This window comes from Mobula hypostoma, chromosome 18, assembly GCF_963921235.1.
Source record: "Mobula hypostoma chromosome 18, sMobHyp1.1, whole genome shotgun sequence".
Classification (NCBI taxonomy): domain Eukaryota; kingdom Metazoa; phylum Chordata; class Chondrichthyes; order Myliobatiformes; family Myliobatidae; genus Mobula; species Mobula hypostoma.
This window is the reverse complement of record NC_086114.1, coordinates 37,823,340-37,841,416: the sequence shown is the minus strand read 5'-3', so window position 1 is coordinate 37,841,416 and position 18,077 is coordinate 37,823,340. Positions and strand designations below refer to the sequence as shown.

The 18,077-nt window shown below is 39.4% G+C and overlaps 1 protein-coding gene across 1 annotated transcript in view; it reads left to right on the top strand.

Moving 5' to 3' along the window:
• Positions 1-18,077, top strand: part of ghitm (growth hormone inducible transmembrane protein) — a 39,980-nt gene that overhangs the window by 9,812 nt on the left and 12,091 nt on the right. Inside the window, exons 2-4 of the mRNA XM_063070755.1 lie at positions 7,549-7,724; positions 17,135-17,237; positions 17,961-18,072. Of these exons, the coding sequence (XP_062926825.1) occupies positions 7,596-7,724; positions 17,135-17,237; positions 17,961-18,072 (344 nt within the window). The 5' untranslated portion in view covers positions 7,549-7,595. The remainder of the gene's footprint in view (positions 1-7,548; positions 7,725-17,134; positions 17,238-17,960; positions 18,073-18,077) is intronic.

Sequence of the window (18,077 nt, the reverse complement as noted above, 5' to 3'; positions counted from 1 at the left end):
TTTACAATTAGTTAATACTTCCTCTATTTGTGCTAAACATTCCCTAATTCAATTTAAAGTGGTTCATAGAGCACATATGTCCAAAGATAAGTTAGCGCGTTTTTATTCGCATATTAATCCTTTTTGTGATAGATGTTCGGGGCAGATAGCCTCTTTAACTCATATGTTTTGGTCTTGCCCTACTTTGGAAACTTTTTGGAGAGATTTTTAATATTATTTCTAAGGTATTAAATATAGATATCTCTCCTCACCCTATTACTGCTATCTTTGGACTACCTAAAATTTCTAGTAATCTTTCCCCTTCAGCCCGTAGAATGATTGCATTTCTTACTTTAATGGCGAAAAGATGTATTTTACAACATTGGAAAGAGCTTAATGCTCCAACTACCTTTTTTTGGTTCTCTCAGACGATTTTATGTTTGAATCTGGAGAAAATTAGAAGTAATCTTTATGATTCTTCATTTAAATTTGAACAGATTTGGGGACCTTTTATTCGATATTTTCATTTAATGTAATATATACCCTTGTTTTTTTTTTCACTTTTTAATGGAGGTCGGGATTGAGGACGTGATTTTAAGTTTAACTCTGTTTGGTTTCAAGTTAGCCCATTGCTTTGCTTTTAGTTAGTTGCACGGTGGGTTTTTTTTTGGGGTTTTTTTCTTTTTTTCCATTGATATATATAAAATTTAGTATACTATTATGTTATCTTGGTTTCTTATGTTTAAATTACATTGTTTGTAGTTTTTTTTTGGTATTGATACCTTCTGGAATTTTATTATACTTTAACATTGTATTAATGTTTATATGGCTTACCTTTTTGTATACTTATTCAATAAAAAGATTTAAAAAGAAAGTAATTTCTGAACCCTGTGGCTTTATAGGTTTTTCAATATGCTGCACACAGGCATCTGGGACGGATTCTTTCTCTTCCTTTTTCAATCAAAAACAATTAGCTACTACGTGTCCAGGTTTCTTACAATAATTACAAATAATACCAAAATGTCTTTCCTTCACATGTCTCCCTTCATCCTTACTTTTCTCACTAACTTCAGATTTAATTTCTGGTTTACCTTGACTCTCTGCTATTTTTCTTTTTAAAAAAATTTTACCTGGAGAAAATTTATTTTTGTGAATTAAAACATACTCATCAGTTAATTTAGCAATCTCCTGCAATGTCCCGTTCATTTAAGTATGTTCTCACTTCGACAGGAATGCTGCTTTTAAATACCTCTTGCAAAATCAACTTTCTTAATTTATTATACTCCCCATTTACATTTTTAGAGGAAACCCATCTCTCAAAACACACAGATTTCTCACAGGCAAATTCCACAAGTTTTTTTGCACCGATTTCTTCAAATTTCTGAATCTTTCTCTATATGCTTCCGGAACCAACTCATATGCCTTTAATATATGCTGTTTAACAATGTCATAATCCAGTGCTGGCTCAGCATTTAAAGCTGTATAAACTTGTTGTGCTTTGCCTTTAATTACACTTTGTAACATCACTGGCCATTGCTCTTTCAGCCACTTTAAACTTGTTGGAATGCAGTTAGCCTTGGAAATTTTTTGGATCTCAGCCAGTAAATTGTTTTGGGTGGGTAATGTTGGTAGGTTTAGCTGTCGACTGCCCTTTGATTGACTTTTTTTCTTTGAGTGGGGGGTGGGTTTTTTCTTTTCTATCAGCTGTTTGGTTCTTTTAGCTTCAGTTGTTGCTTGGTTACTTTATCTTAAAGCTCACTGTTTGGATTTAATATATATTCCAGTGGTTTTTATTCTAACCTCTCTCAAGCAATCTTTGAAGTGGACCATACTATTAATTTACTTAGCTTTAATATGAAATGATTAAACCATCCTGTGAAACGTAGTAAGATACTTAATTATATTAAGAAATTGAATATTTTTTTACGAGAAACACATGTTCGTAAATGTGATAATTTACATCTTTTCAGCCATTGGAAGGGTTTATTGTTTCATTCCTCCTTTCAGGCTAAGGCTAGAGGAGTTTTGATTCTTGTAGACGACAATTCAGTTTCTTTCGTTCAACATAATGTAGTGCCTGAGACCAATGGGCGTTTTGTTATAGTGTCAGAGAAATTAGATAATAAATGATTTTTGCTAATTTGTATGCCCCGGATATAGATGATCCAGGTTTTTTTGAACGCTTTTTTTCACTTTTACCAGTTTTAAGTCTGTATTCGCTGGTTTTAGGAGGAGATTTCAACTGTTGTTTAGACCCTGTTTTAGATCGTTCATCTTTTAAATGACTGACTTTTAGTAGATCTGTCTCCTTTATCCAATCTTTTTTCAGTCTCCCTCCTAGATGCTGATTTGTCCAACAACAGTGATGTCAGCAATCTGAAATATGGCATTGGAGCCATGCTTAACCTCATAGTCATTGTATAAAGCAGGGGGCTAAGCACACAGCCTTGTGCTGATGGAGATTACGGAGGAGATGCTGTTCCCAATCAAAATTGATTGGGGTCTGTAAGTGAGGAAATCGAGAATCCAATTGCACAAGGAGGTATTGAGGCTAAGTCCTTGAACCTTATTGATTAATTTTGAGGGAATTATAGTATTGAATGCCAAGCTGTAGACAATGAAGAGCATCCTGATGTGTGCATCTTTGCTGTTCAGATGTTCCAAGATTAAGTGAAGAGCCAATGAAATGCCATTTGCTATGGACCAGTTGTGATTGTAGACAAATTAGAGTGAATCCAAGTCGCTTCTCATGTTTCATCACCAATGTTTCAAAGCACTTAATCACAGTGGATGTGAGTGCCAGTGGACAATAGTCATTGACGCAGGTTACCACATTCTTCTTTGGCACTGGTATAATTGAACCCTGGTTGAGACTTCTTAAGCGAGAGATTAAAGATCTCTCCAGTCAGTTAATCTGAGACTGAGACTACTTAAACGAGAGGTTAAAGATCTCTCCAGTCAGTTAATCAGCACAGGTCTTTGGTACTCAGCCAGGTACTCCATCTGGGCTGGATGCGTTCCATGGGTTCACCCTCCTGAAGGATGCTCTCATGTCAGCCTCAGACTGAAATCACAGGGTCATTGAGGCTGTGGATGGTCATGAAGGTTCCTCCATATTTTGATGGCAAAGTGAGCATAGAAGGCATTGAGCTCATCTGGCAGTGAAGCCTTGTTGTCACTTATGTCACTTGATTTCACTTTGTAAGAGGTAATAGCATTCGAGCCCTGCCACTGCTGTTGAGCATTCCCCAGTAATTCAAGTTTGGTCCAGAATTGCCACTTCACACGTGAGATGGCTTTCTGGAGATCATACCTGGACCTTTTGCATCTTGCTCACCAGACATAAATGCCACTGATCTGGTCCTTGGCAGATTGCAGATATCATGATTCATTCAGGGCTTCTGGTTGAGGACGACTTTAAATGATTTTGTGGGGCACGCTAATCCCTATAAAGTCCATGACAACCGTGATGTATTCATCCAGATCCTCTGAGTCCTTGAATACGTCCCAGTCCACTGACTCAAAGCAAATCCCACAGCCACTTCTCCACCTCCTGCAACCACCTCATTGTTGTCCTTATCTCTTTAGCCTCTGCTGTATCCAGGTAGGAGAAATTTGGAGTATTTTGTGCAGTTCTGGTCACATACTTGTAGGAAAGATATCAATAAGATTGAAAGAGGACAGAAAAAAATTACAAGGATAATGCCCAGATTTGAGGACCTGACTTGAGGTTGAATATATCAGAACTTTATTCCCTGGGCATAGGAAAATGAGATATTTGATTGGGGCATACAAAATTGTGATGGGTATAGATAGGGTAAATGCAAACAGGCTTATTTCCACTAAGTTTGGGTGAGACTAGAAGTGATAGGTTAAGGGTGAAAAGTGAAATATTTAAGGGAAACCTGAAGGGGAGCAATTTCAGTCAGACAGTTGGGCAAGTGTAGAATGAGTTGCCAGCAGAAGTGATGGATGCAGGTTTGATTGCAACATTTAAGAGAATTTTCGATAAGTACTTGATGAGAAGAGCATGGAGGGTTGTGGTCGAGATGTGGATCAATGGGTCTAGGCAGAATAACAGTTTGGCACTTTCTAAATGCACCAAAGGGCCTGCTTTAGTGCTCCATGGCTTTATACATTCTTGGGATCACCTTTACCCTGCCTGCCAAATCCATCTCGCACTTTCTGCCCTCCAATTTCACTGGTAAGCCTGATGTTAAGCTTTTTCTATTCATCCATGAACTCATTTGTAGCTTGCTGCCAAAACATGATGTATAATTCCTCCTTTATCCCTTCCCAAAGCCTTTTGTCACCCAAGGTTCCCTGAACTTGGCATGTCTGTTGTTCACCCTAATAGGTCCATGATGCCCTTGAACTCTTGATCTAACCCCTTTAGAAATCTCCCACTTGCCAACTTCCCTTGCCTTTAAGTGGAGTCACCCAGTTAACCCCAGCTGTATCCTGCCTAATGTCCTCAAAGTTGGCTTGCTTCAGTTTAGTTCTTAAACCTGTGAACCTGTTCTATCTAGCTAGTTTTAAAACTGAACTTTTAAAACTAATAGAAATGTGGTCATTGAACCCAAAAAACCCTGCAACTGCCACTTCAGTTACATGTCTTCACAACAAAGCCTCAGTTCTCCACAGTCAAAATAACCAATTTTCTTGACCAAACTTTTTATTGGTTGCTATTAATCAATTAGCCAAATGACTATTAATTAACCATTTTCAAATGTGCTTCTTAGTTCTGAAGAAGGGTCTTGGCCTGAATCCTCGGCTGTTTATTCCTTTCCATACATGCTGCCTGACCTGCTGAGTCCCCCCAGCAGTTTGTATGTGTTCCAGTATCTGTAGAATTACTTGTATTTTTGATGTGCCTCTTTTAGAGTCTGTTTAGTGACACTCACCAGCTAGTCCCAAGACCTACCTCTTTTAAACATTCTTGCCTCTTTCTCCAAGTCACGACTCCTGTTAAGTGAAACTCACCTTTTCAAAAATTCAGCAGCAAATAGGGGAATTCAACAATCTGTCTGAATGCATCGACTTGTGTTCCAAAAATAATTCACTTTTGATTTAAAGATGACATCCACATCTCAAGTGGCCTTGTTCAGTTTGGGCAGTTGCCAGGGGGATGATTGAAGCTGGAGACTCGAGACTACAGGTGATAAATTACAAAGCCAAAAAAAAAAAACTCCTGGAGGGACTCAGTAGGTTGAGCTACTTGGGGTGTGTGGGGGGATTGTCAATGTGTCAGCCTGAATTCCCCAACTTCCTGCTAACTATTGGGAGGCCTATAGTATAACCCCAGCATAGTGATTGCCCTTCTCTTATTAATTCTAGACATCACACCTAATTGGACGATCCCTCATCTTTTCTGATATTATGTTCTCCCTAATCAGCTGTAGGGCTCCCTCTTTTTTGATTCCCCTCTGTCGTGACAGAAACTTCTACACCCCAGAACATTAAGAAGCCAGTCTTGCCCTTAACCCAAGAACAATTCTGAATTTAAAATAATATCATAATTCTAAGTGTTGATCCGTGTTCTAACTCAGCCAACCTTGCCTGTGAGACTCTGCAATGAAGTGGATGCAGTTGAGCCTCCCAAGCCCTCACATGCTTCCTAACCTACTTCTGTCTGCTCTGCCCACTAGCTTGTGTTTTTCTTCCCACTTACAGCAAGTGGGACTTTCCACATCCCCCTACCCTGCCAAATTTGTGTATTTGATGGGTCAGGAGTGTCCTGTTTTTTAACCTTCTAACGGGGAGGTCCTGTTTTTTTTTAAACTATCCACCTAATCTATTAAACTGACTTTCCTATTTCTACCTATGTAATTGTCAATGTTTAGTAGACTTTGACTGTTCTGTCTGCTCCTCCAGAATGTTCTGTACCTGATCAGAGAAATCCCTGATCAGGAAAACAACCTGCCATTCCATAGTCTCACTCTCAGCAGTTTTTTGTGGAGGAATTAGTACAGAGGATTCCTATGATGTTGCCTGCACTTGCTGCCCTTCCTGATGGTCACCCATCTCCTTTCTGTACCTGAAGTGTGACCAATTCACCAAACCTACTATCTATGACAGTTTTCCACATCCCAGATGTTCCATAATAAATCCATCTGGATGTTTTCACTAGTCTCTAATGTTGAGCACTGGTTTAAGGAAGAGGTGGAAAGTTCGTGCACTTAAGTCCTAAATGGCCACCCACACATCCTGGTCTAAGACATGTCACCTCGGGTATACTTGCCCACACTAATGCTTTATATCATGTCAGAGTTTAAAATAAATTTATTATCAAAGTATGTATATCACCAGATACTATCCTGAAATTCATTTTCTTGCAGACATTCACAGTAGAACAAAGTACAATAGAATCGGAAAAACTACACAAAAAGACTGAGTGCAAATACGAAAGGAAACAAGTAATATTAAGTAAATAAGACTGAGAACAGGAGTTGTAAAGTTAGTCCAAAGGTTATGTTCAATAATCAGTTCAGTGTTGTGAGTGAAGTTCTCCATGCTGATTCAGGGGCCTGATAGTTGAAGGGTAGTAACTTCCTGAGCCTAGTGGTATGGGACCCAAGGCTCCTGTACCACCTTCCCGATGGTAGCAGCGAGAAGAGATCATGGCCTGGATGGTGACGGTCCCTGATGTGGATGCTCCTTTCTTGTGCAGCGCTCGTTGTAGATGTCCTTAATGGTGAGGAGGGCACTTCCTATGATGAACTAGGCTGTATCCACCACTTTTTATAGGCTTTTCTTTCTTGGGCATTGGTGCTTCCATACCAGATCATGATGCAACTGTTTTAACTGTTCTCAAACACAAATAGCTATTTTTTTTGAAGTTGTGTCCTTGATTGAATAACCATAATTTGTTTTTTTTTAATCTTCCCAGTTTAAGATAGGGAAGAGAATCACACTGAATGAGTATCTTAACTTTTATAACTGCACAGTTTTTCCAGATTTATGATCATCCGGCCTATGAGGGTGGAATCCCAAGTGGGTAGAAAGCTAAAATGGTGAGGATACTGCTATCCTTGTGTTGTCTGGAACAAGACTTGATTATCTTCCAGTCAGCAGTGAGCAGCATCAGCTCAAAATGACTTTTGAATTAATTGTGGGAAAAATATACTATTGCTGAATAAGCATTTAACTTTTACATGTAGCTTGAACATGTCATTGAAGTCATTAGCAATGTTTGGTCTGGTGAATGGTAGCCAATGTTTCTCACACCTGGATGCTGGACCTGACACAATCCTGAGTGTAGTTATCTATTTCAACTTTTATATGTTTCTTGTTTTCTGGATAAATGAACTATAACCAAACCAAGCAACTGATAATTTACTTAAAATATGTTGGCAGTGTGTCAAGCAAAATCTTTCACTGAAAACATTTTCTCAGTTATAGTGTGGATGATATTCTAATAATCAGAATTGGAATAAACACAGCTTGCTTTAAGTGAACATTTCCACTTTTTAAAGTAGCATTATCCTGTGTAGTTTTCTAGATTACTAGAAAAGGTTATTGATCTGCATTGCTCTCTTAAATCTACAATTGTACATTCTCTTTCTGCAGGTAACATTTCCTAGGCAGTTACTGATCAGACTTAAAGTGTAGTAACAATGTTGGTGGCAAGATTTGCCTGTCTGAAGAATTTACCAGCACTGAGCCTGCGGCCTGCCCTCACTCAGCAAAATCCAGCTTGGAGTCATAATCTAAAGACTAGTCAATGGCTTTTGCTACCCAAACAGGTGAGTTAAAGTAGTTACTAAAATGTTCATATAATAAAGATGAATACATTTTATTCACTTGAGCCTTTGCTGAAAATTCTCAATGTTGCTAATCTCCCCCGACCACTGTCAGACTGCAGTCTTCACACTGCATTTCCTTTTGAGCTCAGTTTTCTCTCCAATTAATACTTAATTTCTTCAGCAACTTTGCCCATCTCCATCCCAGTCTTGATTTACATAGCTAACAAAGGATTCTGTCACACTAGACTGATTACTCCAGTACTCCCCTGCCACTTCTTCATTTCTCACCTACATATACTTGTGCTCATCTAAGTTCCACTTCCTGTACTCTAAGACGCATTCCTCTTGGGGGATACAATGGTACAGTTATTAAGCTGCTAGTCTGATTACTCAAATGTCTGCATGCATTATGCAAGGACATGAGTTTAAATCACCTAAAGGCAGCTGTGTGTAATTTAAGTTGATTAAGTAATTGGAGTGTCAGTGGTTTTGAACTGTGCTGGCTCTCTAATCTTCAGTGAGATTGATGAAAATTAGGTCTCATAATTTGTATGCGGACAGTGGAATTTTGAATACAATGTTTTTTTTTATAGTGTGGAGCCTTGAGTGGTGGAGAGGAGGAGGGGCTATAGAATTAATTCTGCAGGAGACAGGGAGCACTAATGAGATATAGTTGGGTTGAAACATGGAAATGGTATTGTTGGACATGTGAATTGATCCAATTAATGAATTTCTTGTGGTTTGATACTTGGCTAATGCCAAATGAACGCCAAGTTCTTATAGCACTCAAATCTGCTCCAGTGTTTAGAACAATGCAGTGAGTTCAATGAGATTAGGAGTGGGAGTAGATTTTTTGACTCCTTCAGTCTTCTCCACCATTTGATGCGACCATAGCTGATCTGACTAGTCACATTTATTTCTGTGCACAGTAATTATTTTTTTGTTTAGGATGCATCTAAAATGTAAGCTGTGAAGCATAGAACCTGTGTATGTTTGGGCACAATGCTACATTCTGGATTTGATGGTGAATTTTCAAATTTGTATTTGAACTGGGCCCTTCTGCCTTAGATCATCCATCTGTCACCTGGCTCAAATTTTCTCTCTTATGATATGACCTGCTTGGCATTCCCTAGAGCCCTGTATTTCACAGATTTTGTACTTTCTGTAGCTGCCTTTATCTCATGACTTTTACATTTTGCTTACATTAAGGTAATGTAAGCAAAATTTAAAGGTAAGCACGTTTCTAAGTTAACATGTTCGGCACAGCTTTGTGGGCTGAAGGGCCTGTATTGTGCTGTAGGTTTTCTGTACCTATTATCTCACTGTAACTGGTCTCAATGATCGCCACGCAGTTTACTATTAAGTAGATTTTTTGCACAGCAGCCTGTATCCAAGTCTATCAGAGAGGTTCCTTCTCCCCCACCCCAGTCTCTGCCTTTTCAAGCAATCATGTTTTCTTCCTTTTCCAGTTTTGACGACAATCATATTTTTCTTTCCACTGATGTTGTTGAATGTTTTGAGCATTTTTTGTTCCTATAAATCAAGTAAAGCTTTGAGCCACTAAAGCATTAACATTCTTCCCCAAGAAAGGAGACAAATACTGTACAGTGCATTCCAGATGTGATTGCATAAACAATGGAATTATAACCACTTTATTTTTGTGTTCAGTTTCCATTTTAACAAACTGTTTGTTTTCCTAATTTTTTTTTCTACATACTGGATTTTGCAAATCTTGTAATTAGACACCTAGACCTTTCTGCAGTTTCTCACCATTTATGTAATATGCTGCCACGTCTTTGCTCATTGACTTAATCTATATCCCTTTGTAACATCTATGGCAGTTTACTTTCCTTCCTATGGTGGTAGTGGAAGCAAATACAATTGTAGCATTCAGGGATTTTAAGCAGGCATATTCGGGATGGATGGGTATGGATTATCTAAAGAAAGTAGTTTAATTTGACATCATGCCCAGTACAGATATTATGGGTCAAAGGGCCTTTTCCTGTGCTTTGTTGTTCTATCTGTTCACCGTTATCCACAGTGCATGTTACTTTTCCAAGGAGCTACAAATACTTGGTCAATTATGTTATTTATAAAGTGAAATAATGTTCTCTTTGCCTGATTACCTTAAATTTTTTGTGTGCTGTTATAAAATCATCAATAATTGCACCTACCATTTTCCACTTGTCAGTTGCTAAACTAGGTGGCCTGTTTGTCTGTCTCCTTTTTCAAAAACTACCTGTATTTCTATTTTCTGATCTAAAGGAAAATTCCTGAATTGAAGGAATATTGAAAATTTAAAGTTCACATATTTAATATAGTTAATTTTTCTAAATAATCACAAATTGTATCCCGTTCCTGAAAGTTGTCATAAGTACAAAAATACTTACTTTGTATAAACTGAAAGACCACCTTAAATGTTTTAATATTCTAACCAATCCCATAACCTAATTTGGCAGTTCATTTTAAATCCATTTTCATGTCCTTATAATTGCCTTGTATTAAGTTTAAGTACTAGTCTTGTAACTGTTCTTTTCTCCCTCAAGACAAATGTAAACTTCCGTTTAAAATTATGGTTGCTACTACCTTAAGTGCCTTCATGGTGTGTTAAACATGAAAAATTCTGTAGATGCTGGAAATCCAAAGCAACACAGACAAAGTGCTAGAGGAACTCAGCAGGTCAGGCAGCATCTATGGAAATTAGTAAACAGTCGATGTTTCGAGGCAGAATCCTCCTCCAGGACTACTTCAGGGATTGGTGTTTGCCCTGGTGTCCTGAAGAAGGGTCTTGGCCTGAAACATCTGGATTATTTTTTCAGTATGTGGATTAAAATTGATCCCCCTCAACCCCGAATTGGATTACCTTACCTGTCTGGCATACTTATGTTAATATTTTCCTTATGCTGCTGCCTACAGACGCTGTACACTGCTACCACCAGTAGCTTCGTGCCTCTGTTATCAACGGTCAGACTCTCTCTACATCTGGTTTTCCTGCTGAGTTATCCCTTTATATTATACTTATACTATCATTAATTACTGAGCTGCTACTCCAGCTTTTTCATGCTTCCTAAATGTCTAGTACTCTTCAATATTTGAGTCGCAGTCTGTCATATTTAAGCCATTTCTCATACTTCTATTTGCACTCTCAGATCAGTTGTTTCATTCCAAAGGCCAAATGCGTCCACCCTCTCATTTATTAACCAAACAGATGGAAAGATCCTCACTGACTTGAACAGTTGCAAAGGTTAAGCCTCATACAGTTGTATTCCCCTGTACCCAACCTATCAGTGAATACCCAACTCATGATATTTACACTTCATTTGATACAAAGCATACATGTATTTCTTCCCTCCCTGAAGTGCGGAGTCCATAGCTGAGCCTCCAGCTCCAACTTGACACTAAAGCTCCTCTATCTGCTAGCAACACACATCAAAGTTGCTGGTGAATGCAGCAGGCCAGGCAGCATCTCTAGGAAGAGGCACAGTCGACGTTTTAGGCTGAGACCCTTCGTCAGGACTCTTGTTGTTTGTTGTCTATCTGCTCGTATGTTTTTCTTGTATTAACTAATGAATTCATTGTAACTGTTGTTTTCCTTTTTATATTTTAATACTTACTGGTAATTCTATATTATTTTTAACCTTGGCCTACCAGATACCATCACCAACTTTTTTTTGCAAAGCAATGGTATTCTCTGTCCTGGGTATGAGGATAAACTACATCTGGCTGTGGAGCATTTGCTTTGGGTAATGAGGTTACCATTAACCACAGCTACCTCAAGGTCACGCTTAGGCAAGGTGTAGCACCTGTTAACCTCCCTACTTGGGTTACAGTGAAGCCATGGAATGCAGGTGGTGGATGAAGCAGAAGGCAAGTTGTGAGTAACACAATTGATGGTTCCTGCTTCTCAGACGCTGAGTAGTAGATCCTTTTAATAGGACAATGTTCAGGGTCACCCGTCTTGTAAAGACACTGCGTCGGAAGCAAGCAAGGGGAAGCTACTTGTATTTTATCCCTAGTACAACCATGGTTAATACATACACAAATGTAAAAGACAACAGTGTAAATGGCAGCCCACTTTCAAATAGTGCGGACACCTCGCTCGGTACGGGATATCATGTAAACAGACAGGTGAGCCCGGATTGTCATACCACTACTGTCTGCAAGAACAAGAGACTGCGAATTGCCACTTGGAATGTTCGAACCCTGCACCAAGCTGGTAAGCTAGAAAACGTAAAATTAGAAATGAAGAGGCTAGAAGTCAGCATCCGAGGCCTAAGTGAAATAAGATGGAAAGGCACTGGAGTATTCCAATCAGACGAACACAAGATGATGTACTCTGGTGGAGATAAACATGAAAAGGGTGTTGCAATCATCTTAGACAAACAAACATCTAAGAGCCTGCTAAGATATTGGCATATCTCAGACAGAATGATGCTAATCAAACTAAAAGGACAACAAAACAACATCTCTATCATCCAAGTATATGCACCCACAATGGCAAGCTCAGAGGAAGAAACTGATGCCTTCTACCACTCCCTAGACAAAGCACTAGAAGAATGCACAAGAAGCCATCATAGTCATGGGCGACTTCAATGCAAAAGTTGGTGAGGGAAGAGAAGACCATATTGTTGGAGACCAGGGATTGGGAGAAAGAAATGAAAGAGGAGAAGAGCTTATATCACAAACAATCAGATAATCACCAAGACGTGGTTTAAACAACATCCAAGAAGAAAATGGACATGGAGAAGCCCAGATGGGAACAACAAAAATCAGATCGACTACATAACAATAACAGATTCAAAAACTCTACTAAAAGCTACCCTGGAGCAGACTGTGGAAGCGACCAGTCATTTGCAAAATGAAAATAAAGATGAGAAAATTAAAAAAACCAAAAAGATCAGAACCACTGGATTATCAACAACTACAAAACAACCCTCATCTGAAAACAGAATACACAATCAAGGAGAAAAACAGTTTTCAATTGCTGCAGGATGAAGGAGGCAAATTTTCCTTGGACATACTGAAGGAATCCATGATCGTAGCTGCAAAAGAAACCATCCCACGAAAAGAACAGAAAAGTAAGAAGAAATGGATAACTGAAGATATAATACAATTGATGCAACAAAAACAGACCATCAAACTAAGAGACAACGAAGACTACGAACAACTTGGATTAGACAATAAAAAGAAAATGCAGAGAAGCTAAAGACAGATGGCTAAATGAGAAATGCTCAGAGATAGAAATGCTACAAACCCATAACCCTGGAAACAATAAGATTAAAGAACTAACGGGGAAATTACCTTGCACAGCAAGTGGATGCATAAGGGCAAAAGATGGCAGGCAACATCGCTGTTGAAATGATACTGGCCTTAGAAGATTTTGGAATAGAGAAAATAACAGAAATAGCGAATGAAATCTATGATCATGGGGAGATACCTGATGATTTAAGTAAATCCGTGTTCATCACACTTCCAAAGAAAGAGGGAGCAACAGAATGTGAGTTACATCGTACAATAAGTCTGATGAGCCACGTGGCAAAAATTATTCTCAGAGTAATCATGATGAGAGCAAGATGCTGTATAAAACCAGAAATCAGTAAGAAACAATGCGACTTTGTGGAATACTGGAACCAGAAATGCAATTTTCATGCTACAGATGATCTGTGAGCGAGCTATCCAGGTACAGAAAGACATGTACCTATGTTTCATTGACTATACAAAAGCTTTTGACACTGTCAAACAGCAGGATCTTCTGGAAATGCTTCAAGATCTTGACATAGAGGGGAAAGATGCACGTTTCTTAAGAAACTTATATTGGGACCAGAGAGCATCCATCAGAATAAAAGGAGAAGTGAGTGAGTATGTGACTATCACGAGAGGTGTCAGGCAAGGTTGTGTCTTTCGCCACACTTATTCAACCTGTATAGTGAAAATATCTTGAAAAGTATCAAAGACTTCAAAGGATTCACAATTGGAGGCCATAATATAAATAACATCAGCTATGCTGATGACATCGTACTAATAGCTGACTCAGAAACAAAACTTCAAGAACTACTCACTATAGTGGCAGCAGAAAGTAATCGCAGAGGCCTCTCAATCAACACCAAGAAGACAGAAAACATGGTCATCTCTAGAAAGACAAACATCCCACAATGTGTGATCAAGATCGGAAATACAAACATCAAACAAGTTAACAAATTCAAATATCTTGGCAGCCTAATAACAAGTAATGGCAGGTGCGACACAGATATCAAATACAGAACAGCAATGGTGAAAGAAACTTTCCAAAAAATGAAGACCATATTAACAGACAGAAAGATGAGCATGTACACTAAAAACAGAATACTACAGTGCTACATTTATTCTATCCTGACTTATGGAAGTGAATGCTGGACCATTTCTCCAGCACTGGAAAAGAGACTAGAAGCAGCTGAATTACAGTTCTACAGGAGAATATTAAAAATATCATGGACCACACACACATCAAATGAAGTTCTCAAAAGAGCCCAAGCAGTTCGATCACTCATACTAATAATAAGAGAAAGACAACTCACATTCCTAGGACACATCATGCGGAAAAATGAACTAGAAAAACTCATACTCTCTGGAAAGATTGAGGGGAGTAAACCTAGAGGAAGACCTCAGCTTATGTACATCAGAAGCATAGCCAGGTGGCTACACATTGACGAAATGGAAGTCATCCAAAAAACAAAGGATAGATCTATATGGAAAACCATGGTCACCAAAGTCCACATCGGATATGGCACCTAGACAGACAGACAATGGTATTCTGAAAGGCTCTACTGCTTGATAAGCTAAAAGAAACTCACAAGCTTCTTGCGTATCAGCCACTGGACTTGCATCAGTATAAACCCATGGTAATTGTGCACACATTTTGGTCCTAATTTCCTCTATACACCATTCAGTGTTGCATCATGATGAGAAGAACTGATGTCATGTTTGGTTCTCTTGATATGGCACCTCTTCCAGGTTTCTTGAATGCTGGTTTCTCCTTGCCACTTGACTCTAAAATGACATGAGTCATAATGTGCTGCTGGGAATAGCAGTAGCACACTGGTCCATGTGTTGTTAAAGGGTGGTGGTGAAAGGGGACAAAAATGCAACCATTCTTAGCAGGTATGCCTTCAATGTCAATTCAATATGTGCAGGGAATTATCGCTTATAAGCAAGGCTCTGCTGTTGGTTATTTCTTTCACAGTGAAGAGAGAGAGAGAGAAACTTCATAGTGTGATCTTGGAAGAGAAATACTACTATTTAGGCTTTCCTTTTATTTGCCACATCACCCATTAAACTTTAGGGATTCTTTAAGTAATAGGTTAGATTATGAGGACAGTCAGTCCTCGTTTATTGTCATTTAGAAATGCATGCATTAAAAAATGATATAGTGTTCCTCCAGAAAGAAATCACAGAAAAACAGGACAAATCAAGACTAAAACTTGACAAAACCACATAATTATAACATACAGTTACAACAGTGCAAAGCAATACAGTAATTTGATAAAGAGCAGACCATGGGCACGGTTTTAAAAAAAGAAGTCTCAAGTCCCGATAGCCCCATCATCTCACGCAGACGGTAGAAAGGAGAAACTCTCCCTGCCATGAACCTCCAAGCGCCGCAAACTTGCCGATGCATTGGAGCACCCAGCCGCAGCCGACTGAGTCCGTCTGAAAGTTTTGAGCCTCCAGCACTGAGCACCATCCACTGCCGAGCGCTTTGACCCTGCCCCGGCGCCGAGCAACAAACAAAGCCGAGGACTCGGGGCCTTGCCCTCCGGAGATTCTGGATGACACAGTGGCAGCGGCTACAGGTTGAAGAGAGGCTTAAATTTGCATTTTTCCCCTCAGTTCCTGCCGTACATCTGCCCTATATAACATGCAATGCACTTCTAGGGGTAATACTTCAGGTACTAAATTTTATTTTGTATTTTATTGTGCATATTTACAGAATGGTGCCCGAAAGACCAGTAGCATCATGAAGGATCCCACCCAGTCTGCTTATGGACTGTTTGTCCCTCTCCCATCAGGGAGTGTACTATCCACACCAGGACCATCCAACTCAAAAATGGTTACTTTCCCCAAGCAGTAAGGCTGATCAACCTTCACTCACCAGCTCTTACCAGCTCTTCCTTCAGTTAGTCCTGGCGAAGGGTCTCGGCTGGAAACATCGACTGTACCTCTTCCTAGAGATGCTGCCTGGCCTGCTGCATTCACCAGCAACTTTGATGTGTGTTAGTTGTATGGAACTGCTCATTTGGTTCTCTTCCAGTAATGATTGAATTAAGAAAATTAATAGTTAACTAAAGTAATTTGCTGAATGGCAGTACATGTGGTGGTGGTAGTAGTTTTGCACTGCATTTGTGCCAGTTAGAACTGCTAATTTTGGTTTTAAGATGGCACTGGTGAAACACTGTGACACCTTACTAGCAGTAAATAAAAATACTAATTATTCCATTACTTTCACTTATTCTGGAAAACAATCACAGCAATCATTCGCCTGCAACTTCACTTTCGGAGTTGAGCTTCTGAGCTATCTTTATAACCTGGCATTTATGTAGTGTGACGTCTCAAATGTGCAGGATGGTTGCGGCGTAGCATGTACAGGCCGAATCGAGGCAGTGGGGCCCGAGAGCGAGGAATGAGCCAAAGTTTTGCCATTGCTGTAGTGGACTGGGAGCCAACTTGAAGCGTCAGATCCAACGTGAGGTGTGCCAGGCAAGGCAGAGTTGAGGCAGTGAAGTTCGATCCTGAGAGCAAGAAATGAGCCAATGTTTGACTGATTTTAAGCGCTGGGCCAGATTGGAAAGGTGAGGTGCAGGCCTGGGCCCAAGAGTGTAGCTAAGTGGCAGGGCTTGGGTCTGAGAGCAAAGAATGAGCCTGTGTTTGGCCAAATTTAAGCGCCGGGCCAGATTGAAAAGGTCAGGGTGTCGGGGCCAGCGGCGAGTGGTGGTTTTCAGGTCACTGCTCGGCGAGGTTTGCTTGATTGTGGCTGTGGCCTGCAATAACAGACTCCTGGATCAACTGCAATGATGACTGGCTTTGTGGCTATGAACTTTAGTTCTGTATGCTATTTACTTACTTTTTATTGCTTGCACGATTTGTTTTTTTTGTACATCGGATATTTGATGGTCCTTTGTAGTGGATTCTGTCATGGTTGATCATTTTGTGGCTGCCTGTAAGGAGACATATCTCAAGGCTATATATAGTATACATTGATCATAAATTTACTTTGAACTTTAGTTATTAGAAAATCAACAGAAAAGGCAGCTTAAAGTATTGGTATACATATTGTCATGTGTTTGGTTGGTGTCTGTTTCCACATTCTTATTATCTGTGCAGATGCGTTTCTTCCCTAATGTATTTTTCTAAACCTGAATGTTCACCATTGCCAGAATTATGCCACCAAGTCACGTGTTGCTGTGCGACGAGCAAAAACAATGCGAGAGAAGATGAAGGAAGCAATGTTCAGCCCATCACTGGAGACTGCAGCCAAATGTAAGGTCCAGATTCAGCGAAACATCCTTCTGTAAAACATTCATGGGCTTTTACTGGGGTAGTTTTATTGTTTGGAGATTATATCATTAAAAAATGGGTCCACAAACTTGACATTCCAATACTTATAATAAGGCATGTCCATAGGAGAAAATTGAGTACATTTTATACAGTTGCTCTTGTATACGTGATGAATTTAAACATTTCCCAACTCTTGATCATCTCTCCTAAGCCATTCATTCTTCTTTTCTGAGATGTCTTTTGTCTTCCAGTTCTGTTTGTTCCAACAGGACTGTTGCACCTCTTTAGTTTTCTGTGCCTTTAGTTGTGAATTCCTTTCTGCACAATCATCCTTTCTTCTATATTGCCATACTCTTAATGCTTCATGAACTACAACTTGAGCATTTAATTCATTATTTATGTTCCTCAATTCTTACAATGAATAATGTGTTAACATTGTGAAAAGGCAGTTTAGGCTCAGCATGGGTTTTATTCACAATCAAATTTTGGCTGCAGTACAAGCATTGTCAGATTAGAAACAAGGCAAAACGTTCTCTATACCACTCCCTTAATCTGCTTTAACTTGCCATTTGGAAACCCTTCAGTAAGTTTTCCCATTAAATAAGTATTATGGATGATGAATTAGATTGCCTGAAACCTAATGCGTGTGAAAGTCTCTTGGCTGTCTTCACAACATGCTCTGAAAGCTGATTTGTTGAATTTCAGTTGATAACACTGGAAGATTGTTCATAGCTGGAGGAGCAGCTCTTGGTCTCGGGGCACTTTGTTACTATGGACTGGGAATGTCCAATGAGATTGGAGCCATTGAAAAAGCTGTGTAAG